This window comes from Pseudonaja textilis, chromosome 2, assembly GCF_049901715.1.
Source record: "Pseudonaja textilis isolate UNSWEBS1 chromosome 2, rPseTex1.2, whole genome shotgun sequence".
In the NCBI taxonomy this organism is placed as follows: Eukaryota; Metazoa; Chordata; class Lepidosauria; order Squamata; family Elapidae; genus Pseudonaja; species Pseudonaja textilis.
The window spans coordinates 184,265,841-184,291,868 of NC_141991.1; the positions used below are offsets into that span (position 1 = coordinate 184,265,841).

General features: G+C 39.4%; 1 protein-coding gene across 3 annotated transcripts in view; it reads left to right on the forward strand.

Moving 5' to 3' along the window:
* BNC2 (basonuclin zinc finger protein 2) overlaps nt 1–26,028 on the forward strand; it is a 431,708-nt gene that overhangs the window by 278,726 nt on the left and 126,954 nt on the right. For all 3 annotated transcript variants that reach the window (XM_087926592.1, XM_087926593.1, XM_026718392.2), the window contains one exon: nt 3,392–3,494. In XM_087926592.1, the coding sequence (XP_087782718.1) occupies nt 3,392–3,494 (103 nt within the window). The remainder of the gene's footprint in view (nt 1–3,391; nt 3,495–26,028) is intronic.

The following is a 26,028-nucleotide window of genomic DNA, read 5'->3' on the forward strand; positions in this document are numbered from 1 at the left end:
TTTATACTTTGTAAAATAAAACAGTGATAGAGGCAAATTGAAACAGACACAGGTCTCCTGAATCAGTTTTGTTCAATACCTCCAGTATTATATTTGCTTAGAATAATAAAATAACAGAGTTAGAGGTTTTCTAATCCAACCCCCTTCTCAAGCTGGAAAACCTATTATACCATTTCAGACAAATGGTTGTCCAATTTCTTCTTCAAAACTTCCAGTGTTGGAGCATTCACAATTTCTGGAGGCAAGTTGTTCCACTGAAATTTAACGGTTAGGCAATTTCTCCTTATTTCTAGGTTGGTTCTTCCCTTGATTAGTTTCCATCCATTGCTTCTTGTCCTGCCTTCAGGAGCTTTGGAGAATAGGTTGAACTTCTTTTCTTGGTAGCAGCCCTTTAAATATTGAACACTGCTATCACATCACTCCCTAGTTCTTCTCTTCATTAAACCAGACATATCCAATTCCTGCAACCATTCTTCATATAGTCCCCTAATCATCTTCGTCGCTCTTCTCTCCACTCTTTCTCAAGTCTCAGCACTTTCTAGAGCAGAAGTGTCAAACTTGTGTCGTCACAGCGGCATCATGTGACTATTGTGACTTTTTTTCCCCTTCGCTAAACCGGGCGTGGGTATGGCAAGCATATGATGCATCTGGCCTGTGGTCTGCAAGTTGGACACCCCCGTTCTAGAGTCTTCAAGAGCTTAGGAACGTATTGGCCAAATGAAATCCTGATGGTTAAGTTGTATATGATTAGATAAGTCTTCGGAAAAGAAACATGAGGGATTTAGATAGAATAAGATGGAGGTTAGAGAGATCATTGCTCTATATTTAGGTATCCTTCAGCACCTACTTCAACCTTAGTTTTAAGCAGTATGACATGCTACAACACGAAGATATAACTGACTTTTTAAAAATCCTTTAGGTATTTGGTAAACTAACAAGCAAAAATGTGCAACATATACATATTTGTCCTATATTTAAAATCCAAATGTGGATGTTGGGTCTCCACAATAAATTGTTTTTATTTCCATGGCTACATGACTTAATGCATCCTACATCCTGGAGTAGCTCAGAGATAATTTTGCTCTTTATGACAACTCCTTGCAGGACATTTTTATAAAAGCAAACATCAGGCCATTTTATGTTAAAGTTTGTCCTTGTATTATTACACAAAAATTAGAGAAATGGGAAGTTGAACTATTCTTCAATATATACTTAAAGAATAAAAAATGCTTGTTGTGTTTACGTTTGATGGCAAAGATCCATTGGAACATACATGGTGTTAACATTAAGATTCTTCAGCCTCAGTGTTTCTATTGGGTTTCTATAAAATTTCCTCTGAAAAATTGGGAATCCTCCAGAATTAATATTTGATGTAATAGTTGCAGCCATGAAACATATCAAGCCTATTCTAAAATGCATGGAAGGGTTTTGAGGGCTTTTCCTGACATTGGTTTCTTCCATTTCTGAGTTCTGTTCTGCCAGAAGATTAAATACCAAGTGGAACAGTCCATAAGATTAACAATTTTAAAGACAGCAATAGATTCTCCTATTTTTGCTTCTCTGCTCCCTCCCCCAAAATCATCTGACAATGGGAAGTTAGTTTTTAGAGATTTCTAGACTGGCAGTTCAGACATCTGTCAAAATCTATGTCTCCAACTTCAGGACAAGGTTCTGAAAGCTTGGTCCCAGACCAGGAGAGGACAAAAGAAATTAGGGAGATTTATTTTTATGTGGCAAGTTCTGGATTCTATGAACCACAGCTAAGCCAGGGGTCCCCAAACTTGTCAACTTTAAGACTTGTGGACTTCAACTCCTAGAATTCTCCAGTCAGCATAGCTGGCTGGAGAATTCTGGGAGTTGAAGTCCACAAGTCTTAAAGTTGACAAGTTTGGAGACCTCTAGAGAGACAAAGAAAGATGGGTAGTCTGGTCAAAATTACCAGATCTCCAGTTCAGGAGACTTGAAAGCCAACCCAACCAACCTACATTTTCCATGTAGTATTTTCCATTCTAATCTTCTACAGGAATAGAAACCCAGTAAATAATGAAGCCTGCTTCCTCTCTCAGCTGATGGTTACTACAGCCCCCTCAGAGCCTGACAGTTATTTGAGAGGTATATTTAAGCATAGGTTACCATTCTTCTGAAAGGATGTGAACCTCACTTTGAGGCTCCTTTTGAACACAGATGTTGTTGTTTTTTCAGAATAATATGATACCCACATTTACAAATAGCCTAAACAACAAATGACAGATGGGGGAACAAGCTGAAAGCTCTGTCTCATTTTAGGGCATATACACTTGTATGCCTGTCAGGCATTAAGCCGGGCTAGTTAAAACATGTATTTCATGCTCTTTTGACAGAGCAGTAAACCTGTGTTTAAAAGTAGGCTAACAAGTAACAGGCAAGGAGAGAGTGGTTGCACAATGCGGCAAGAGTCTTTCCCCACTGTACTGTACTGCATTTCTCCACACCTGGTAAGTAATTCTTAAACATGGGTTTAGCACTTTTTCTGAAAGAATGGTAAACCCACTTGCTCAAAAGCACCCCAAACACCCACTCACAGGCATGGGTCAAAGGGTGATTCTCCTGTAAAACTGTTGAAGCGATTCTCTTTCAAGCTTCACCAAACAGCTGGTTAGAAGATCCAGGTCTCCAAACTGGGGATTGGCTTATAGATCTAGTGTTACAGGAGGGAAACCAAGTTTGAAAGATCCAGATACCTTACGTTGCCAGAAGATTGGGTAGCAGAACAGCTGTGCAGGATACAGACCATATACAGGAGTGGAGCACTATGTCCACAGCAGCCTAAAATGGCTAATAGTTGCTACACATAGTTGTCCTCCCATTGATATGTGGTTGGTGAAGTAGATTTGATTGTACCTATCTCCTTAACTCTGGAACAGGCCAAGGATAAGTTATGATTGCCTCAGGCATGGGTTGGGAAAGATATGGATACAACAGTATGTGGTCATGCCAGAAAAAAGAGTTTTCTGGGTATGTTAATACTGTGGTTAGGTTGAAATAGAGAAATGGCCTGATAGTGTGTAGCTTTTATGTTACATGAATGTTATTAATTATGTGTACCTTTGTAATTGATTAAATGTAATATAATACATGTACATTGAGACCTGGTACATTGTGTCAAAGGATGAACCATAACTTTGGAAATCTACAGATCTATTCTTGCCTCAAAGTCGGTTGTTTTGATGCCATTAATCTTTTCAGACACTCCTAAATTTGCAACGCTTGGCCTTCCTCAAAAATAATTTAAAGAGTTATACATTTTGAGATAATGTATACAAAGGACTTCGATTGTTCGAATTATAGAGTTACTTCTTCTTCAAGTAACGTTTTTATATATGTTGGTTTCGCTTTTTTGTTTTTGTTTTAGGCAATACGCTGCACATTGGTAAATTGCACATGTGAATGTTTCCAACCAGGGAAGATAAACCTGAGAACCTGTGATCAATGTAAACATGGCTGGGTGGCACATGGTAAGGAACTACATGCTGTTTGTTTCTGTTGTTGTGTGTTTGTGTGCATGTCTGCAACTCTAGGCATATGTGTACATTGCATCTGATCTAAAAAGACCTGCATGAAACAAAACTGTTTATAGTTTGTGTGTGTGTGTATATATATATATATATATATATATATATATATATATATATATATATATATATATATATTTCTGTTGAAAATAATAAAACTATTCTGTTATTCCAAACCAGCTAAGCAAGTTTATCCTTCAATAAATGAAGCATTTTGATGGAAGATGCGAAGTCATAAATATTCTAAATACAGATAGTCCTTGACTTACAACCACAATTGAGACTGGAATTTCCATTGTAAGTTGTTGTGGTTGTAAGTTAAGTTGGACCTGATTTTACAACAATTTTTGTGGCACTTGTTAAATTAATCACATGGTTGATAAGCAAATCCAGCTTATGGCTGGAAATCAGAAAAAAATGTTGCAAATCACCATCAAATGGTCAAAGAGTGCTGCAACTGGTTGTACATGTGAGCCAGTTGCCAAGTGCTCGAATTACGATCACATGATTGCAGTGCTGATATAATGGTCATACATGTGAGTACTGGTCATAAGTTACTTTTTCCAGTAGTCATTAAACGAATAGTTGTAAGGGCAAGGACTACTAGTAAAACACACTATGCTATGTATACATCTGAAAGAATGAATCCTAACTTGTAAGAAATAGTAGAGGGATTAGTACTCTTAACATCTCAGCTAAGATACTTGAGAGACGTTAAATTATCTGGTTCTCATAGCAGTCCTTTCCAACGTGATTTTTGTCAGCACTGATGCAGCATAACAGTAGAAAACTAGCAGATTATTAAAAATATTATGGCAGTTTGTAGTAAAGGAACATGCAGAACATGGATTGAGAATCATACTCCCAGTTATCTTAAAAGGAGTTGCCCACTGAATACTGTTAAAGAAATCTGTCTTCAATCTCTAGGTTTTTAATTTCTTCTTGCACTTGCTAATATTTCCTTTCCAGACAAAGTGCTTGAGGTTGGCCTGTAATTTGGAGTACACTTTCTGGAAAGATTTTATAGATCCGTTTCAGCATAACTTCAGGTCTAGCAGTGAGACCAGAATTGTTCTGGCTCTCATATTGGATGACTTAGAACCAAGGCATTGCTTAGCGTAAAGAGCGTAGAGAATAATATTAGGTTTTTCACCCTATTCATAATGTAAGAACATGTTGTAAATAATGTTAATATAAAGTGCACATGAAACAGATCTTAAGCCAACAAATATTTTAAAAATTAACTGCATTTCAGCTGTAGTCATCATTAACATCTTTCACTGATTTTGTTTCTGACTTTCGTACTTGCTCTTTAGCTCCATGAATTACTCATAAATTGCATGCATTAGATGTGATCAGACATCATTTTAATAGTTAATGGTTAGTTAATAGTTTAGCATGTAGAGAACGAGCTGCAGCAAGCATCAGAGTTGGGTACTGCCCTTCCTTTTTATCCTTAGGTGTGGCTGAGAATATACTTGAGAATTTCAGGGTCAAGCACAGCCAAACTCTGAATAATATTTATAGACTTGTATAAAGGAGAAACTTTATTACTCATGGCTTGAAGTCGGTGAAGAGAAATGCATGTTTTGTTGGGTCTAAACACTGTGGCAAAACTATGGATTGGAATGGCAACATAATGAGAGTAAGTAATTAATTAAAAGTCTACCAAGTGTATGGTGGCTGCATTGTTTCTTTGGGAAAACTTGCCAGGTGCAAAGAATCAGGACCACACATAGCAGTTAAGACGCTTTATTGCTCACACTTACACAGAACAATGTACTCAACTAGTGGTCAGCACCAAATTGGCACCAGATGAGAGTTAATGCAGTTCAAAGCGGGCTGGACTTGGATCACTTGTGGCAACAGATTGACTCTCTTGACTCTCTCAGATTCCTCTCTTGACTCCACCCACAAGCTCTGCCTTTTCTTCTGCTACAACTATTATAGCTTGTACTTTTCTACCCAATAACAATCTCTGTATTCTTTAAAATGCTGCTTTAAAATAAAATAGGTACATATTTTTATGTAGCTAGCAGCATCTATAGGAACTTGGTGTACTAGTGTGTGTTTCAAAGTCTGGATAATCAAGTGGAGGTGATATATTCTCCAAGGATAGAGTGAAAACCTTGATAGCTTTTCAGCTTTCATAAGAAATGGATAGTATCCATGTAGTCTACAATGTGAAGTGCACAAGCTGAAGGATGTTTTGTTTGAATCTTATTAACTCATGTGGGAGAGAAAAAGAAAACTGCATTTGTCCCCTCGAACATTTCATTGCAAGCCATTCGTCCACTTGAAATCGAATGCTTAGGGAAATGGTTTATATCCTGTGATTCATTTTTTGGAGGTTCATGTAGTCACATCACCAACTTTCCATTCTGCTTTTAAAAAGTTAATCAAGCCTCCGAGGCAAGTGATCAAATGAGGAAAGAGTGCAAAATTCACGTAACTTTCAAATAAGAAGCAGAATTTGTCAGTGAGCTGTGGATGTCCTGTAAGTCAGGGGTCTCCAACCATGTCAACTTTAAGACTTGCGGACTTCAACTCCCAGAATTCCTCAGCTAGCTTTGCTGGCTGAGGAATTCTGGGAGTTGAAGTCCGCAAGTCTTAAAGTTGACATGGTTGGAAACGCCTGCTCTAAGTTAATGGTCTGTTTCTCTATCATTCCCTTTCAACTGTTCCTTGGTGCTTTCATAGGTCTTATTGGGTTGGCAATGGCTTTCTCCATTCTGTTGTTTCTCAAATTAAAGGTTTTCTATTAATTAAAGTGCATGTGTTTCCTTCAAAAAAATATTTATTTGGCAGAGAGAACTCCTGTGATAGTGAGCCCAGCAGGGGTTGGATGCTGAGGAATGAGGATTTCTGAATGGGTGGGTCTCAGAAGAGGCAATGCAATCAGGAAGGGGAAGTTCAAGGAAAGTTATTAAGTATTGTGGGGATGAGTGACGACAGCACTGTTGGTTTTCTTCCCTGGCTCTTTCCCCCCCTTCTCTTTTGCATCCACTGCTGCCCACTTGGCCAATGAGGAAAGCACTTGCAGGTGTTCTTTTAGTACAGGTGTTGATGGAAAATTGGGCAGTTTCTTGAAAAAAATGAGAGGGGGATTTTTTAAATCTTTGAGTGGTGATTTTTGACTCTCAAGATGTGCTGCCTAACAGCGTTCCATGCGCCTTCGGCATTTAGTCATGCCAGCCACATGACCACAGAGACGCCTTCGGACAGCGCTGGCTCTTTGGCTTTTTAATGGAGATGAGCACCGCCCCCTAGAGCCGGAAATGACTAGCACGTTTGTGTGAGAGGAAACTACCTTTAATGTGCTACCTCAACCACTAGCGTGATATAATGGCTATCTGGATTAAGATATATTGGACTACAACTTCCAGAATTCTCAGACAGCTTGGTCAACATCAGATCCTTTCCTGGGGAAATCCAGGAAAGGATAGTCAATTCTTGGTTTGGATTTGGACATTTTAATTTGGAAATTGGACAATATTTTAATTTCCCTAAATGAATCTTTAAGTGTTTTTTTTTTTAAATCATTGGCTTCATTTAACTCTCCTTCATCCTTCCACTTTTATTGGGTTATGTAGCCATTTTAAATAGTTTACATAGTTCAGTGGATCCTTTTCGCATTTAGCTAAAGTGGTATATTAATTGGCCCATCTTGCTAAACTGTTTCACAAACATGCTGAACGGTTGCCAGCAATTCATTAAAACAAACAAAGCAGTTTACAGTTTGTATACAACAAAGATACATTTAGAGAATGTTAAAAAAGAAAAAGAAACACATTCCCTAAAGTATGGCACTCCGTAGAATTTAATTCCAATTCATAGAATTAATCTATGATGAAAGTCAACCTTTCAAAGGTGCTGCTTTAAAGACAGTGCCCATAGAAGAGACAAGTCATACTTCAGGAACGCATAGCAATACAAGCAGTCCTCAACTTGCAACAGTTCCTTTTAGTGACTGTTCGAAGTTACAATGGCACTGAAAAAAGCAAGTTATGACCCTTTTTTCACATTTATGATCCCCCATGGTCATGTGATCAAAATTCGGATGCTTGGCAACAGACTCATTTTTATGACGGTTGCAGTGTTCTGGGTCATGTGATCCCCTTTTACAGCCTTCTGATAAGCAAAGTCAAAGGGGGAAGCCAGATTCACTTAACAACAGCGTTACTAATTTAACCTCTGCAGGGATTCACTTAACAAACGTGGCAAGGAAAGTGGTAAAATTGAGCTTAACCACTTTCTCACTTAGCAACAGAAATGTTGGTCTCAATTGTGGTTGTAAGTCGAGGATTACCTTTAATCTCTCATTAGTGCTACGAAAGCTAGGTATTTACAAGTTATCATTCTCCTGCTTGTTATGCCACCTCAGACTGACAACCTCACTAATGCTGTCTTGTTGCTAATTAAAAAAAAAACTTTAATCAGAGATTTAAATCCAAAGTGGACAAAATCTAAAAGCTCTGTAACCCTAGGTTTAATGTAAGCTTATGCAGCTGGCAGAGCTGTGGCACATTTCTCCTTCTCTGACAGAATACCTACTTCCTAACGGCTAGCATTGTATTGTAGGGTATTTGAGGATATACTTGGAGCTTGGTTTGCTCCCCGCTCCCCCAAAAACATACATGTTTGAGAAAGATTACTACTACACAAAGGACAGGGTAGAATTTGTACATAACCGAACAGCCAAAAGAGGAAATTTGTGAAAGTACTTTGGTTCAGCTAAGGTGTGCAGCCAGTATGTGATAGTGAAGGGAGAATGCCTATGGATTTATGAAGAATGTCAATTTTGGAAAAATGTAAATGTTTCATTTATTAATTACATTTTTACATCACCCATCTCACTCTGAGTAGCTTATAACAACTCTGAAAAAGAGAGTCAATTCTGTAAATACATGGATTTCTGAGTTTTGTGTATCCATATCATTTTATAGAAATGATAGAACATCAAAATAATAATTAATGATTGCTATTTATTCATTGGTATTTCATAATGAAGCCCCATTTGTGGAAAATGAGGGTTCAATAAATACGAAATCCAATAGAAAAAAAGAAGGGGGGTGGGTAGAATTAAAAAAAGAAAAAGAAAAAGAAATTGTGTAAAAGTAAAAAGTTGAGATTGTAATGTTATCTTCTATTGTGCCAAAGAGAGTTGGAAGTCAGTACCTTTTTGTTGACTTTTTCCTCTTGGCTTCATACTCCAGGACTCTTTTTGGTCTAATGTTGTTCCTGGGATGTTTCTACCACCACTGGATCACTTTGGCATTTACTTTCCACATCCTGTCTAGTTTCTCCTTCATGCCCTGGTACTTCTTTGACTTCTCATACTCCTTCTGCCTTGTGTTGCTGTCAGGCTTAAGCATTAGATCAACACATCAAGAGTTCAAGTTGGTTACTTTATTGCCCTACTACCTATAATACAGGAATCTCTACAAACTTCTTGCCTTCCCTGGGAACAGATAGATCAGGGGTCTGCAACCTGTGGCTCTGGAGCCACATGCGGCTCTTTTGGGCCTCTGCTGCATTTCCCTGTTAGCTGATCCTACCACTGGCTGGCCCCTCCCCTCCCCATCACTCTTCGCCTGGCCTGAGAAGGTAAGGGGGATGGTGGGGGATGGAGACTCGCTCCATATTCCAGAGCAGGAGGTGACTGTGTGAAAGTGAGTGTTGTTGAGTTGGCTATGCCTGCCCAGCCACACCGGTTGTTAAATTATTGGCTCCCTGTGTTTTCTGTGGGAAAGGGTCCAAATGGCTTTTGAGTGTTTAAGGTTGCAGGCCCCTGAGAAAGATAATATCCCTTGGTGCTTAGAGGGAGTTAGTCCTGGATCTTCTGCAACTATGCAATGATTCAAGGCTAATCCCCCACATGTTTACTCCTCCCTGCCTGGCTAAGTATTTCCCAACATCACCCTCCCTCCCCACTCCCTACAGCAATCCCCTTCTTCCATGTCATCTTCATTGTCTGAGCTCTCACATGAATTTGGGAGAGATAGGAGCAAGGCCACTTCAAAGGGGTCCTCTGCCTTTTTTCTGAAGAATCCACCTTGTCAAGGGATGCATCCTGCAAAACATCTAGATCAAGAATTCCTACTTGTTTTCCTTCAGGAAGTTTAGCCCAGAAGTTGAGAATTGAGCCTCATCTACTCCAGTGCTTCAAGGCTAACTCCCTGCTTGATTCCTCCTCTGGGACTGGCTGGGCATTGTCCAGTAGTTACTATCAGTTAACATCATTACAACATTAGATGCTTTTTTTGGTGCCTCATTGCCTGGACTTGAATGTCCCAGGGGATCTTAGCCCTGTTATTCTCTATGACCTTCTGTAGAGGAAATGGCACAACTTGCCACAGCCAACTCACTGCGGCCAACTTACAATGGCGAACTCACCAAAGCCAACTCACTGTGGCCAACTTACAATGGCGAACTCACCACAGCCAATTCATCATGGCAACTTGGCACAGGACAACTTGGCACAGCCAACTCACCACAATACAACTCGTTGTGGGACAATTTAACAAGTCTGTTTAATTATTTAAAATAAATAAAAATTATTTTAATTTTTGCCATTCACATTTCATTCTGTCCCTCCTATGGCATCCTTTCTTTAATTATTCTATTCCATCATTTCTTTGATATTACTGTAACTCTTGTCCTGCAGTGAGTTGTCCTATGTGAGATGGCCATGGCAAGTTGGCCATGGCAAATTGTAGACCCTTGTATGGAATAACCCTTATGTGGAATGTCCCGTCTAGACCTAGGAGGGTGTAGCCCATACACTTGGTAAATATTCCTGTACACTATGAAAGCTACTTGGTTGTGTCATTCAGTGTATCTGTTTCTGACTGCATCTTACACCGTGCCACAATGTGTTGGATTGTGTCTGAGGTTCCTCTGCATAAGCTGCACCTTATGGGGTTTGTGTGGTAGATCCCTGCTTCTATGGATCTGGTGGTAGCAGCAGCACAGGAACAAGCAGTAACACACACACACACACACACCTGTTCCTAATACATTTCTGGGGTTCGATGCTTAAAATTCCTATTCAGGAGATGAGTCTGTGATAAACAAAAAATTTACATTTGAGAACAGCATCCTGCCAACATGTGTACATTTCATGGTCTTCTTTAAATAAATCCAATCACAGTGTTTACATTTCATGGTGAAGCAAAACTTGTCATATATACAGATAAATTTTGCACAGACACATTCCAAACATATGTGTATAAATTGATATCTTGAGGAAATAGCAAGGCAACTTGAGGTTTTTTCATTTAGCTGCTCTCCAAAATCTTTAGAGGTTGTTCCTTGATGACTTGTTAAAGCTTTGCAGTTAGAATACCTGGATTTTGAAATAATGGACCACTGCTGGTTACTATTCCAAACTCTTAAAAATGTGTTTACTCTGTAATTTGCTGGATTACAGTAAATTTTACTGAATTATTGAGTCCATTTTCTCTTTGTATTTTTTAAATTAATAAGATTGTGTTCGACCTACTGATTGCTTTTCGTCAATGAGGTGCTCTGAAGAATCAGTGCACTGGAAGTATGATTTGAATGATATGTCATTACTAGAGGCAACTCTTTAAAAGAGTAGGATGAACGTAGGCCTGTTTAACAAAACCCACTAATGTCTGATGCTATAAAAATATAGAGTGAATTAATAGATAATAAAAATATAATTTTAAATTTTGGCCTTATGATGCCACAAAGGCATTATATTGAGATTTCTTTCACAGAATATTACTAGTGAAACTTTCCTTCCTTCCTTCCTTTCCTTCATTCTCTTCATCCTCCCCTCTCCTCCCCTCCTATCATCCATCCATCCATCCATCCATCCATCCATCCACCCATCCATCCATCCGTCTGTCCATCCATCTATCCATCTCTCCCTCCCCCCCCTCTCATATATCTATCCATCTTTCCATTCTCTTTCTCTCTCTCTCTCTCTCTCTCATATATCTATCCATCTTTCCATATATCTCTCCATCTTTCCTCTCTCTCTCTCTCTCTCATATATCTATCCATCTTTCCATACTCTCTCTCTCTATCATATATCTATCCATCTTTCCATTCTCTCTCTCTCTCTTTCCCATATACCATTCAAAATCACAGTGATACTGAAAAAAGTAACTTCTAACCATATTTCACACTTACCACCATTGCAACAACCCCATGGTCAAGCGATCGAAATTCAGATGCTTGGGAACTGGCTCATATTTATGACGGTTGCAGTGTCCTGGGGCCCTTTTGTGACCTTCTGACAAGCAAAATAAATGGGAAAGCCAGATTCACTTAACAACCAGGTTACTAACTTAACAATTGTAGTGATTCTCTTAGCAACGGTAGCAAGGAATGTAATAAAATGGGGCAAAACTCAATTAACAACTGCTTGCTTAGCAGCAGAAAAGTTGGGCTCAATTGTTGTAAATGTTGTAAATAGGACTACTTGTACTTGAGAAAACATAGGGAAGTATCTTCTCAAGTCTTCCTACCAGACTATTCTTCCTTCTCCTTCCTTCTATACCACTCTTTTGCCAAAGCCCCAAGATACATCCTTATATTTTTGACTTTATCTTATTAAAGCAGTGGTCGCCAACCATTGGGCTGGGAACCACTGGTGGTCCATGAGAAAATTTTGGTGGTCCGCAGAGAAATGCCCCCCCAAAGCAATTAATCCAGGCTGCATGGGAACACAAGGCTGCACTGCCCACATGGCCCACCCCCCCACCCGCTGCCCCCCCACCCTTCATCCGAGCGCAAATCTTACCTTGAGTAGAGCCATGTGAGCTGGACCTGGAAGGTAAGACCAATGGCGGGGGAGGGAAATATGCCCTGGGGTGGCTTGCTGACGTTGGTAGGAAAGTCGGTCCTCTATTCCAGAGCTGCAGTAGTCACAGGGCTGGCTCTTTGGTCATCCCCGGAGCAGCTGCTCCTCCAGTCCATGGCAGGCCGGTGCACCCGGGTGGAGGAGCAGCTCCTCCGGGGTGACCAAAGGGCCAGTCCTGTGACCATTGCAGCTCTGGAATATGGGACCAACTTTCCCACCAATGTCAGCAAGCCACTGCTAGTCCAAATTCACATTAGTGGTCCGCGGTATTTAAAATTATGAGTTTGGTGGTCCCTGAGGTCCAAAAGGTTGGCGACCCCTGTATTAAAGGATATGATGGACAATTCTTCTGCTGCCACCATTCTCTGTTCAACACATTTTCATAGTTATGAAACCTCTTGGGCTACTCATATTGTCTGATCTGAAAAACCCAAAGAGAAAATATCCTGTATCATGTCTACTACGAGATACAACTATGAGGCATGAAAAGACAGGGACAGGGTGCATCAGTTTGCTGCAGAGATGATGATTCAGTGAAACGCATTTGGGTAGAACCTATAGTCAGTAAGTGCAAAGAAACATTTCACCATTTTTATGAAAAGATGAAATTTTCTTTCGTGAGATGCACAAGAAGTACTGCGCTTCCCCCAAAATATGACCTATCCCTCAAGTCCTAGCTTGATTTTTACACATGTGCCCAAAACAAGCCCTAATTAAGACCCTGTCCGCTCCAAACTGCATGGGTAAAAATTAAGCTAAGGTGGAGTTGCCTTACTACTTACCTCGCATATCCTGACACTTCTGCCAGCCGCAGAAGAAAAGGGCTGGCAAAGCTTTCCTGAAGGCCTCTGCAGCCAATAACAGAGTTCTGGATCGATCAGCTGCAGAGACCTTCAGGAAAGCCTTGCTGGCTGCAGACTAGCAAGTGAAGTGAGTCAGTGGATGACATCCCCCCCCCCATGAAAATTAGACCTAGTGTCTTTTTTGGTGGCCAAATTTGGTGGTCTTATTTTTGGGGAAGCATGCCTTTGAATTTCAAATTCTTAATCATCTTACAAATACCCCCCCCCCCCCCCGCAATACACTAGTTGGAGAAATAATTGGAAATATTATCTTGGAAAGTGGCATACAATCAAAATTGAAAGCATCTGAACCTCAGAATATTCTAGAACAATGGTAGAATCCTCCCCGAATAGTCCCTATTGTTTTCTTGGCCAGCCTTATTTCCAGTGAAGAATTAGAAGTTAGATTAAGCAAGCAGTTTGGTCTGGGTCAAGATAGTTCATTAATGATCATAGTCCCAAAGTTTTTTAAGCTAAGAATTAATGGTATTAATGGTTTGAATTTGTCAAATCATCTTCTACTAATGATCAACAATATTCCATCTAGGCCAACTGAAGTTGAGTAGACAACTGAAAGAAAAGGGTGGCTCCATGGAGTCTCCGTTGTAGTAATCAAGTCTAGATATCACTACAGCCGGGACACTGACAGTTCAATTTCCTGCCATTGCCAAATGTAACCCTGAATTCAAGAGCATGCCACTTGTGAACATGATTCCTCGGAGGCATTATTACCTTTATAAAAACAACTTTTTAGTCTAGCATGTCGCCTTCCTGGGAATTTCCTTTTTTTCTGGTTTAAGCTTCAGTTTATTAGTCCTCAACTGGCCCATCGGCACCTCTAGAGATCAATTCAGAATTGCTTCTGCTCCTTTGGTTTCAGATGAAAGGGACGAAAATAGGGCACGTTATTTGCATATTGATTAAGAGCGCTGTTTAAAATTGTACAGGGCACTGTATATTAATGACCAAATTGTCAGCACTAAGGGTGCCGGCTATTGTGAAGCAAATCATGTCTCCTGTCTGACCACACAACCCACCCCGATTCCACCCCACCCCCGGCTCTCATTTCTGTGTTGGGGAAGAAAAAAAAACAGTCATCCTCACTTTTGAGATCCAAGAAACTTTTCCTAATAATTTATTGAAGATCTTTTAATAAAATATATGAGTTTGTTTCCTTTTTATCTTCAGAGATACTAAATGTAGCATGTCAGGTGAAGAATGGATTCATCAAAGGATTCTTTTTTTTTTTTGCAGCACCATAAGTATTTTCGTTGGCATTAATATGGCTTATTGAGTTTGACCCTGCACCCTTATGCTGCAGTGGTAATCCAGCCTCAGTACTTTTTAATGTTCCAGCCAACAATTACACAGCTTACGGCAGCCTATCCTTACAACTGTGGCTCTTAAAAAAGAATTGGTTGCTGCTGCAGCAACTCTCTGGTGTTTAAAGGATTTAAAGAACGAGACCGTTTTAATTTGTGTCCAGCTGAAACTTGGCTCATGGTTTTTGGTTGTTTTTTTTTTTTTTCAGTTTGGGGAAAGTTTTATTTATTTTTAAAATGGTTTAAATTGGCTAAACCATTTCCTAGGTCTGGAGTTGTTAAAAGGTTTCAAGAGAGAGGGAGAGAGGGAGGGAGAGAGAGAGAGAGAGAGAGAGAGTGAGCGAGAGAGAGAGAGAAAGAGAGAGAAATCTGAAACATATTGCATGTTTTTTAAAAAATACAGCTAACATTGGCATTTTATAAGCACTTTGATTAAATGCAGGTCACTGCTACTGAGTATGGAAAAAGAAACAAAATCAAAACAAGTCACAGCAAAACAAAAAAAAAAAGCGCGTTTTCTGAACACAGCAGCATCACAAGCAAAATAATTACTGGCGTGATCCACACCAAAGTAACAGTTGCACCCCTGTTTATATCATTGGAGAAAATGAATTAAATTAAATTTCAGCCTGGGTTAGATAAGAATCATTTTCTAGTGTCATTTTCAGTCTGGCTTTAAGTCTAATTATTGGAGAGAAACAGCCTGTATTTCTGTGGATGAGTCTTCACTGAACAAGAGATTCAAGAGAGTAAAGTTTGGGTAGTTTCCTCATAGATTTCTCTTTTTCTTTTAATTTAAATACAGGGCAGATGAGCAACCTTCAGATTTAATATCCCATGAACCCCTCAGGCTAGTTTCAGGCATCTTTGGAAGGCAATCTGGTCAGAACTCTGGCCAACACTGTAGACCAGTGATGGCTAACCTTTTTGGCACCAAGAGCCCAAAGGGTGTGGGCCTACACGCATCCCCAAAATGCAACGCATGCACACAACTCCATGTATGCACCCTACCTCCCACACATGCGCATACAACCCCTCCACACACGCGCCCCGTTCTCCACGCACGTGTGTCTGTGCCCCATGTGTACACCCCCATGCATGTGCATGCAACCCCTACATGTGTGTCCCACCCCATGCGCATTCCCACATGACCACCCCCACATGACCAATCCCATGGCAGAGACCCGAAGACCAGCTGGCCGGTGGGAGGCGCATGCGCGCATGTGCGGCAAGCTGGAGTGATAGCTTGCATTCCCAGAGAGAGGGCTCTGTGTGCCGTCTTTGGCACCCATGCCACAGGTTCGTCATCTCAAGAGTTGAACAGAATTGGTGCTCTCTGAGCATGATTATTCTCATCCACGCTGCACCGAGAGTCCAGAATGGGTTAGACTCCTCCCTGTGACATCATAGAGCTGAGTCTGCCGTCTATAAAAAGGCCAGCACCTGCTGGCTCCCCAGCTTTGACTCAGCTCCTTGTCTTCATTGAGCTTGTGTCTTGAAAGCAGCAGTGTTTGTATCAGAGCAGGAAAGGCAAGAAAACATCTTTCATCCCTTTGGCACAACTCCCGGGGCTCTGATAGAGCTGTGCCAGCCGGAGAATGGGCATCAGGGATCTGGCGCTGCCTTTGGGATACCAACTCCCATTTGGTTGTTTTCTTGTGGACATTTCATTACCCATTACCTAGTTGGGTAGTGAAACATCTGCAAGTAAACAACCAACCAACCAACTGTAAGTAAACAACCAAGGTCAGAGAGCATCCCACAATGTACTGTGTTCCCACTCTAGGGGTATCTAATGACTCTTTACAACATAAAGCAAAATTTAGAGGCCAGTTAATGTTTCGTAGACTACAGCCAAGTAATTGCAGAAGGTCAAGTCAACTAAATCTAGTCCCCTCCCCATCTTTTTCTATTAGTTCTCTTAATAAAAGTTTATTCATTATCAGCTTGATTTACTCTTTCGTTTAATGGAGTCATTTTTAATATAATAAACTTAACGTTTTTCATTAACATTAAGATAAGGGTAAAGCTTATCTTCCTTTGGGGGCTCTGATTGCACTATCATTAGTTTGTTGCTCTCATGTGCTAACCTTCCCTCTCTGTAAAGAATCTAAATTGAGCACCCTGATGGATCCTCTATTTCCAAGGTTTCTATGTTTACAGAGATTTGTGCCAGGTAGCCCTCAACTTAGGGCCATAATTGAGCCCAAGATTTATGTTACTAAGTGAGAAATTTGTTAAATGAATTTTGCCCTATTTTATGACTTTTCTCACCACATTTGTTAAGTGAATCACTGCAGTGGTTAAATTGAATTAAAATTCAATTTAAAATTAAATTAAATTGAATTTGCTTGTCAGAAGGTCCCAAACATGATCACATGACCTTGAGACACAGCAATGCTCATAAATGTGAGTCAGTTGTCAAGCATCTGAATGTAGAATCTGTCAGAGTATATCTATTAGATTAGAAGGTTATAACTAGTCTGGTGAGATTCTATTAGATGTAAACAAATGAAGAACTGGATTCAAATGGGTTTCGCTGTGTCATCTTTGAACTAGAACCCGACATAAGCTTTCTTTCCACTTTTTTGAACATTTCCCTCTCTCCCACAGAAGTGATTATGGAATAAAGTCAGTGGTGGGATTCAAATTTTTTTAGTACCGTTTCTGTGGGTGTGGTTTAGTGGGCGTGGCAGGGGAAGGATACTGCAAAATCCCCATTCCCTCCCCACCCCACTAACCTGCTTTCCAGCTCCATCCTCCTGTGCAGAGCAACCAAAGAAGACCCAGCCAATCAACTGGGACTCAGGAGGCAGAGAATAGATGGGGGTGGGGCCAGTCCGAGGTGGTATTTGCTGGTTCCTTGAACTACTCAAAATTTCTGCTAACGGTTCTCAGAACTGGTCAGAACCTGCCGAATACCACCTCTGAATAAAGTGCAGGAGTTCGCTATGAACCTGCAAGTATTTATCCCAATTCAGACATCTCCAGTGTAGAAGACAGATCTGGAGACTGAACATAACCAGGGTCACTTGAGTGCCTACTATATATAACATAATTTGACTTTTACGGTATTCCAAATATGGCTTTAATTATGTCATCAGCCTTTGTAATGCATAAAAATTATGTGTGGAAGACTAGATATCCACATTGTTGTGTTTCTTATCCTTCCATCTCTTTTCTCTTAGTATAGATTAGCTCTATAGCTGTGTTTTGCTAGGAACCATTTGTGATCAGGCTTAGTTTTTGGGGAGGAAAATAAGGGAAAAAAATTGTGTCTCTGCCTACCAGCGTCCATAAGTTTTCATCTGGCTAGCATCCTGTCAGTGTGTGAGAGAATTGAGGGCTGTTCTGTACTAAAGCTGGTTGCTGCTGTGAAACTAAAACTGAGACTGAAACTCCTCTCCTCTGCTTGTCTTTTGTATTTGGAACAGATTTCTTTTCGGGGAGGGAGGGGGAGTAGAACTCTTTAGCATCAGAGCACGTTAATAATAATATAGGCATTACTAATGCTCTGATGATCATTTCAAAAAAATCCTTTCTTAGTGAGCACCTAGAAGCCAAGAGGGACATATGTACCAAATTTCAAGTTTATAGGCTTTACAGTTCTGGAGATTTTGTGATGGTGTGTGAGTGGTATTTCGCTTTTATATATATAGATTAACTTTAAGGAATTAAAGATTCAAGAAGTTGCACAGTGCCTTTTCTATTTCCAACACTGAGAACTGTTTAGAAATATTTTTCTCTAGTTTAAATTATTAATGATGCAGAATTTCAAACCAAGTATTTTGGTTTGCCTCTTTGCAGGCAACAAGTGGCTACAATTGCATCACATGCTTTAAAAATATTTCCATTTTAGACAAAGAAAACGCTCTATTTCCCTCTAAGAGCACCTTATGCTACACATGAAGTGCTGTGACTATTATTTTATTGCACTTTATTACATCATAAAGTTTTATATCTCTCTAATGATCCTACAGGAGGCTTAATTGTTTATAGCAACATCTTAATTAAGTAAAGTTCACCAGGTTAAACAGAATACAAATTGAAAGTGTTAAAAGTGAAACAAACTCCACCACTGGGCTGAAATGTAACACCATTAAATTAAAGCAGAAGTACTTGATTACAAGAATAAAAATGTCACATTCTCTTCTGTGGATATATTGGTTTGGGTAACTTTTCTTTTGCATTTGGGTATTTGAAGCTGAAAACTTCTGGATAGAAGATGGGAAAAGGCTTGTCTACATTTGTAATATTGTTTTGTAAAGAATATATCCCAGGTTTAGCTGAACAGACTCCTTAAGGTTTCTTAATTATCCTATTCCCATTTGGCCTTCAGAAATAGGAAATGTACTCTGGATTGTACCCTTAACAATGCTAAAGATTTCTCTAATTACAGTCTAATTGACTGCACTCAAATTTGCTGCAGTATATTTAATCTGGAGCTGAAATGTGAAACAGTCACAGTAGATGAACTTTATGACAATCACTCACAAGTGTCCTGTTGCAGGGCACAAAGGAAGGGTGATTATAAAGGATAATCATGACCTGACTATTGGCATATTGTACGAACTTTATAATAGCATGACGAGTGTCAGTTATGAGGAGGTGCTTGTAAAACTACCTTAATTAACTTATATTCTCCTAATTGGAATGCTTGAAATCATTATTGATTTATCCAGCAGTGTGCACTGGATAGTTGCAAGTCTGCCGCATACTCGAGCAGCCTGGACAAAGGAAATCAGCGTTAGGCTACTTCTATAGGGCTATATGCAGAAGGACCGGCATTTTGTATTTTGTATTTTTTGGGTGAGCTTTTCTGTTAAAGAGAACATTACCCTTCACAAAGAGTAGCAAAGTTCTAGATAGTGGAGGTGATTTCAGAGTTGTCTTCTAATGCAGAGTCCCCCAACCTTTCTAGCTTTGCAGCCTGGTGGGGGAGAGGGCATGGATCCACATGGGCAGTGAGCAAGCGTGCATGCGCAGCTCCATTTGCGAGAATGATGGGCACGTCTGCCCATTGCTCAGGCAAATGGAGTATGCAGGCATACACGCTCCTGCTGCTCACACCACTTCTGTGGCCCAGTTTTGAACAGCCCATGTAGTGGGCAGGGGGTTGGAGTCCCCTGTTCTAATGTAGCCCAGGTAGCCCTTGACTTACAACAGTTCTTTAGTTACGACACTGAAAGAAGTAACTTACGACCGTTTTTCATAGTTACCATTGCAACATCCTGCTGATAGAGTTCTACAGAGGAATTGTTGAGTCTATAATCTGCACCTCTAACTGTCTGGTTTGGTTCTGCAACCCAACAGGACAGACACAGACTTCAGAGAGTAATTAGGACTGCAGAAAAAACAATTACTACCAATCTGCCTTCAATCGAGGACCTGTATACTGCAAGAGTCAAAAAGAGGGCTGTGAAAATATTTACAGACCCCTCACATCCCGGACATAAACTGTTTCAACTCCTTCCTTCAAAACGATGCTATAGAACACTGAACACTAGAATAACTAGACAAAAGAACAGTTTTTTCCAGAATGCCATCACTCTGCTAAACAAATAATTCCCTCAACACTGTCCAACTATTTACAAACTCTGCATTACTATTACTATTAATCTTCTCATCACTCCTTATCACCCATCCCCTCCCATTGTATGACTGTAACGTTGTCGCTTGTATCCTTGTGATTTATAGTGACTGTTTCCTAGTATGATTCGATTGCTTACTGTACCCTATGACTATCATTAAGTGTTGTACGTTATGATTCTTGATTCTTAACGAATGTATCTTTTCTTTTATGTATATTGAGAGCATTTACACCAAGACAAAATCCTTGTGTGTCCAATCACACTTGGCCAATAAAGTATTCTATCTATTCTATCTATCCCTATGATGAACGGCAAAGTTACAAGGGCATCGAAAGAAGTAACTTATGACCATTTTTCACACTAACAACCATTGCAACATTCCTATGGTCACACAATCAAAATTCAGACGCTTGACAACTGACTTGTATTTATGATGGTTGCAGTTTTCTGGGATCACATGATCCCCTTCTAAGACCTCGTGGCAAGCAAGTCAATGGGGAAGTCAGATTTGCTTAACAACAGTGTTACTAACTTAACAATGGCACTGATTCATTTAACAACAGTGGCAAGATAGGTTGTAAAACGGGGACAAAGCTCTCTTAAGAAATGTCTCACTTAGCAAGATAAAGTTTGGGCTCCATTGTGGTCATAAGTTGAGGACTACCTCTAGAGGAGGAAAAAACTGATTCAATTGGACATATGGTAAGTGCTATCCTTGGGAAGTGAGGCCTGCTTTGGTATTTTCACACGGCAAATGCTGATAGATAAGCTTTGATTTTTTTTTCAAAAAAAAGACCATATCATCTACTTTGACCAAGAATTTTGGAATTTCTTTCATTGGATGATGGTGGCTCTTGTTATTAAAAAGAGTTGTTGGCTATAGTGATGAAGATTCATTCTTTGCTGCTCTCAAGATGCCTGAAAATGCAGATGCACGCCAAGGATAGATGGTCCTCAACTTACGACCACAATTGAGCCCAAAATTCATGTTGCTAAGTGAGACATTTGTTAAGTGAGTTTAGGTTGCTAAGTGAATCTGCCATCCCCATTGACTTTGCTTGTCAGAAGGTTACGAAAAGGGGATCACATGGCCCCGGGACTCTGCAACCGTCATAAAAATGAGTCTGTTGCCAAGCATCTGAATTTTGATCACATGACCGTGGGGATGCTGCAATGGCTGTAAGCCTGAAAAATGGTCCTAAGTTACTTTTTTCAGTGCCATTGGAACTAAATGAACTGTTCTAAGTGAAGAACTACCTGTAGTTACAGCTCTTTCTGAAAACAATTGAAAGAAGAATGGGATAGCTAAGGCTGTGAGTTGAAGAAAAACATCTGTTGAATGTATTTTATCACAAAGAGTAGGGAAGTGCATCAGTGTTGGGATTCAAACATTTTTACTACCAGTTCTGTGGGTGTGGCTTGGTGGGTGTGGCAGGGGAAGGATTCTGTAAAATCTCCATTCCCTCCCGACTCCTAGGGAGAAGGTTACTACCAGTTCTCCGAACTACTTAAAATTTCCGCTACCGGTTCTCCAGAACTGGTCAGAACCTGCTGAATAGCAGCTCTGAAGTGCGTATTTATCTTGATCTGGAAAATTGATATATGAAAACAATATATTCATTTTCCAGTGAATGATTTAGTGAAAGATCTTTCTAAGAACTCTTCGCCAGGAAAGATAGTAAAAAATAATAATAAGAAAAACACAGGTGCGAAGAAGAGGAAAAATGTGGTTAGCATTTAAGTGATGATTATAACAAGAATTTTTTACATGTAAATGCAGATCAGGTCAGTCAGGTAGAGAAACATGGTATGGTTGCAACAGAAACTCTTCCCAAACTAGACAATACTTGCTTTCATTTTTGGAATATACAGTATAATGAGACTATAAAAGTAAAAGGTGCTTGCACTTTTTAGCAACGTGCACTGATTCCATGATAAATGGAAAACAATTAGTAAAATTAATAGGTTATATTAATACTAGATAATATATCTTATTGTTGAACAGTGACCTAAAATATGCCACATGTTTGCTGAATGATACTTCCAAAGCTCCAACATAATTCCTATGTTCAAGCAATTTTACAGGTTGCTAGTTGCTTTCTGAACTCAGTTCAAATTACTTTAAATACTAGTAAATATCTTCTGTGAGTACTGGCATGGGTGGTGTTTAACATTTGTGTTTTAATTATGCTTTATTTGGATTGGGGCCCATATTTTTGAAGTTGATACAAGCACCATCTCTGTTGCAATGTAGGAGGGAGCTTAAAACCTTTTTGTTTACCTAGATCTTTTTTATTGTTTTAAATTGTATTTTAACTTCTTAAAATGCTTTAATTTTATTTCTGCTATTTTGTCACTGTTTCTGTAAATTGCCTGAGCAATTAAGGGACTGGATAGCATGCAACTACAACAAACAAACATAAATTCTGTGCGGAAGAGTTGTTTTTAAAAAGCAGCTATCAGAGGGTAGTGATAGCATCAACTTTTTAAATTTTGTATATTTCATAATTCTACCACGTGAATTACCACAGGCCAACATTTTAAGGAAAATTAAGTCCTTCCTTCCTTCCTTCCTTCCTTCCTTCCTTCCTTAATAATTTTAATAAAGAAGGCAAAAGGAAAGAGAGAGAGAAAGAGAGAGAGAGAAAAACAGAGATGAAAGAAAGAAAAGAAAGAAAGAAAGAAGAAAAGACTGAGAAGGGAAGGGTAGGGAAAGGAAGGAAAGGAAAACTTCTTAGGTTGGACATATTGATGAGAAAGTCTGTTTTCCCAACAAGCCAATGGCCATTTGAGGTCCCCTTAGAAAAAAGAAAGCAAAGAAACACACCTAGGGTATTCCTTTTTGGTTATTTCATGTGTTCATTGGCAGAAACACTGACAAGCAGTTCTTCATATTTTATTATGTTCTTGTCTGGCAGAATCTCTGTCAGGCAAAAACCTTGTCAGCGGAAAACCTGTCGTAGGATCAGAGGAGACAAAAACAGGTGTCACACAGACAGTCAAAACTGAAAAGAAAAAAGATTAGGCTAAAGAGAAAGAGGCAGACAATTACATTAATGCCACTGCTTTTATCTCATAGATGTGTGTTATTATCTCGGGGTGCTGAGTGTGCAATTGCCTCAAAGAAAAGTAGACAGGAGACAAGGGAAACTTGATAGTTATTAACTGAAGAGGCAGTGTGTCAAACCTGGATGAAGTTCAAAGTTTTACAGAGGGATGAAAAAATGCAGGAGCAAGCATCACATGTGAATGAACCGTGGTTCTGCTTTCGGCTACATAAATCAGTAGCCGTCTATTTTTTTTTTTTTTTACTTTTGGAATCAGATCATACAAATAGAAATTAATGAAAGCTTTATTTACAGTTTTAAAATAATCTTTTCTGTTTTGTGTAAATTTGTGTAGATTTATCAGTGGGGCTCTTTCTACTTTACCTAAACAAACAACTAGGAACTTCCAGACAGGTATTTGATAGCTTTTACTGGGTTCAAATTACTGTTCATGCATATATATATATATATATATATATATATTTGCTACATTTGAGCAAACTCTACATAGCAACATATCTTTATTATGATCAATGATCCAGAAGAAATAACTATATTAATATAAAAACCAGGGAAACCAGTACATTAACTGAAGCAACACAACATTTTGCCACAGAACTGGAAATGCTAACATTAAAATAAAATAAAAAAGTAGAAAGTTTATGTAACAAGCCTGGATAGTATTGCAGAAGAGAAGAAGTAAGAGAAATCCTTACATCCCTGTAAAAATGGTAGTACAGCCATAGCTTAATGTTCCATCAGATTTCTTACTGAGCAGGTTTTCCAAAATTTCTAGGTCCAATCAATAAGAATAAAACTTGGCGGTCCTATAGTCCAACCCCTTGCTCAAGCAGGAAACCCTATATCATTTCAGACAAGTGACTGTCCAGTCTCTTCTTTAAAACCTGCAGTGATGAAGCACCCTCAACTTCTGACAGCAAGCTGTTCCACTGGTTAATTGTTCTCACTGTTAGGAAGTTTTTCCTTAATTCCAGGTTGCTTCCCTCCTTGATTAGTTTCCGTCCATTGTTTCATGTCCTGCCTCTGGTGCTTTGGAAAATAAGTTGCTCCCATCCTCTTTGTGGTAACCTCTCGAATACTGGAAGACGGCTATAATGTCTCTCCAGTCCTTCCTTTCTCTACATTAGCCAAACTCAAATCTTGCAACCTGGTCCAAGTGAGTTTGCTCTTGAGATGTGAAGGAAATTGAAAACATTGCTCATGTATTGCACAAATTGAAAATGAGAAGATCTTAAGAAAAGTCTGATGTTTCTGTATTTAATATTTCTCTGTTCTTATTTTTGCTACATTTTTAATAAGTGCAAGAAAAGGCAACCCTTCAGTGTATCCCACCAGGAGCTAAGAAAGAATGAGGCAGTGTTATCAATAAACCTCAAATATTCTCAAGAGCCAATTATAAACACACCCCGAGAAGTGTGCTAAATTTTGAAAACATTTATTACGGTTACTTGCAAGTTGCCAAAATATCAGCATTGTCCTTTGCTTTTCAGTCAGTTAACCACCTGGCAACCTGCAGCACCTACCAGGTCCCACATCCAACTGGGGATTGCTGTGATCCCCCTTGAGCCCTTGGCCCCGCTCCGTTAGTTTTGCGCAACGGCTGGTCAGCAGCTTCTTCGCCAGACTGAACCCTGCGCAGCAAGACTAGAAGTTGGATTTGCACATTTCATTGGCATTTTCTGTTTATCTTCAGGGTTTAACATGGAGGATGGAAGCAAGCCAATGAGCTGCGGTAATGGTAATAAAAAGAAGGAATTATTCTGGGTGGTGCCACCACTGAGAACCTCTTTCACAAAGGTTTCCCAAAATCTAGAATGAATATATTTCAGATCATGTGTCCGTTTCACTGTTAGATAATTATAGCAGTTGTCTTTTATAAAACCGATTAGTGAACTGATTAGTGCTTTAAAGTCTTGTCATGTCTTCTCTGGAACGATCACATGTTGTTCGAACCAAGTGTTCTATAGATGGCTCTACAGCAGAATAAATCCTTTTGCAAACTGATGTAAAAAACTCAGGAGAAGTCTTATTTTTATTCCTTGTTCATCTGCTATACAAAACTGTTGTGGCCATGGGATGCAGTGTAAATTAAAACAGCATCCCATGTGGGATTAGATTGGATAATCATTATTGAATTTTGGGTGCAAGTTCAGGTTTCCACTGGGTTCCATCATGTGCCTCTCAATGCTAACTTTCATGATCAACCACAACTTGTCTCAAGAATCACATTATATTTTTGGACTAAACTTGGGCCATAATTCAATATATGGGCCATAATTCAATATATGCTCAGACTTTGTGGTACCTATAAAAATTCTCTCAGTGTGCAGTAGTTTGGGGTCAACAAGAGATCTTATGTAGCCACAGGTAAGTTTAACTGGTTAAGAAACATCTGAAATAGAAACTAGTGTTGTACTTTCTGGTACTTGGTAAATTGAGTAAACCACTTGCCCTTAGTTTAATGGCACGGTGTGTATTTAACTTCCTTGGAATCATCCAAGTACTTGTAACCCAAATAAAATGTGCATAGAAAAACAGCTGCTTCCCTTACTTTCTTTCCTTCAGCAGTGTTAAAATCAGTGTCTTGTATAGTAACTGAAGAGTCTAAACCAGCCAAGGTAGCTTGGAGATTCAATTTCAAGGCTAACAAATATGTTTCACTTACATCTTATTCCAAAGATTTACATGTTCAATAATCACATTTGAATATTCTTTTATAATCTATTGGAGTTACTTCATTACCTCTATCACCTTTCTTTTTTTTATTGATTTGATGTTGTATGACTCTAAATGACTCTGAATAGCTCTCAGTTCACCA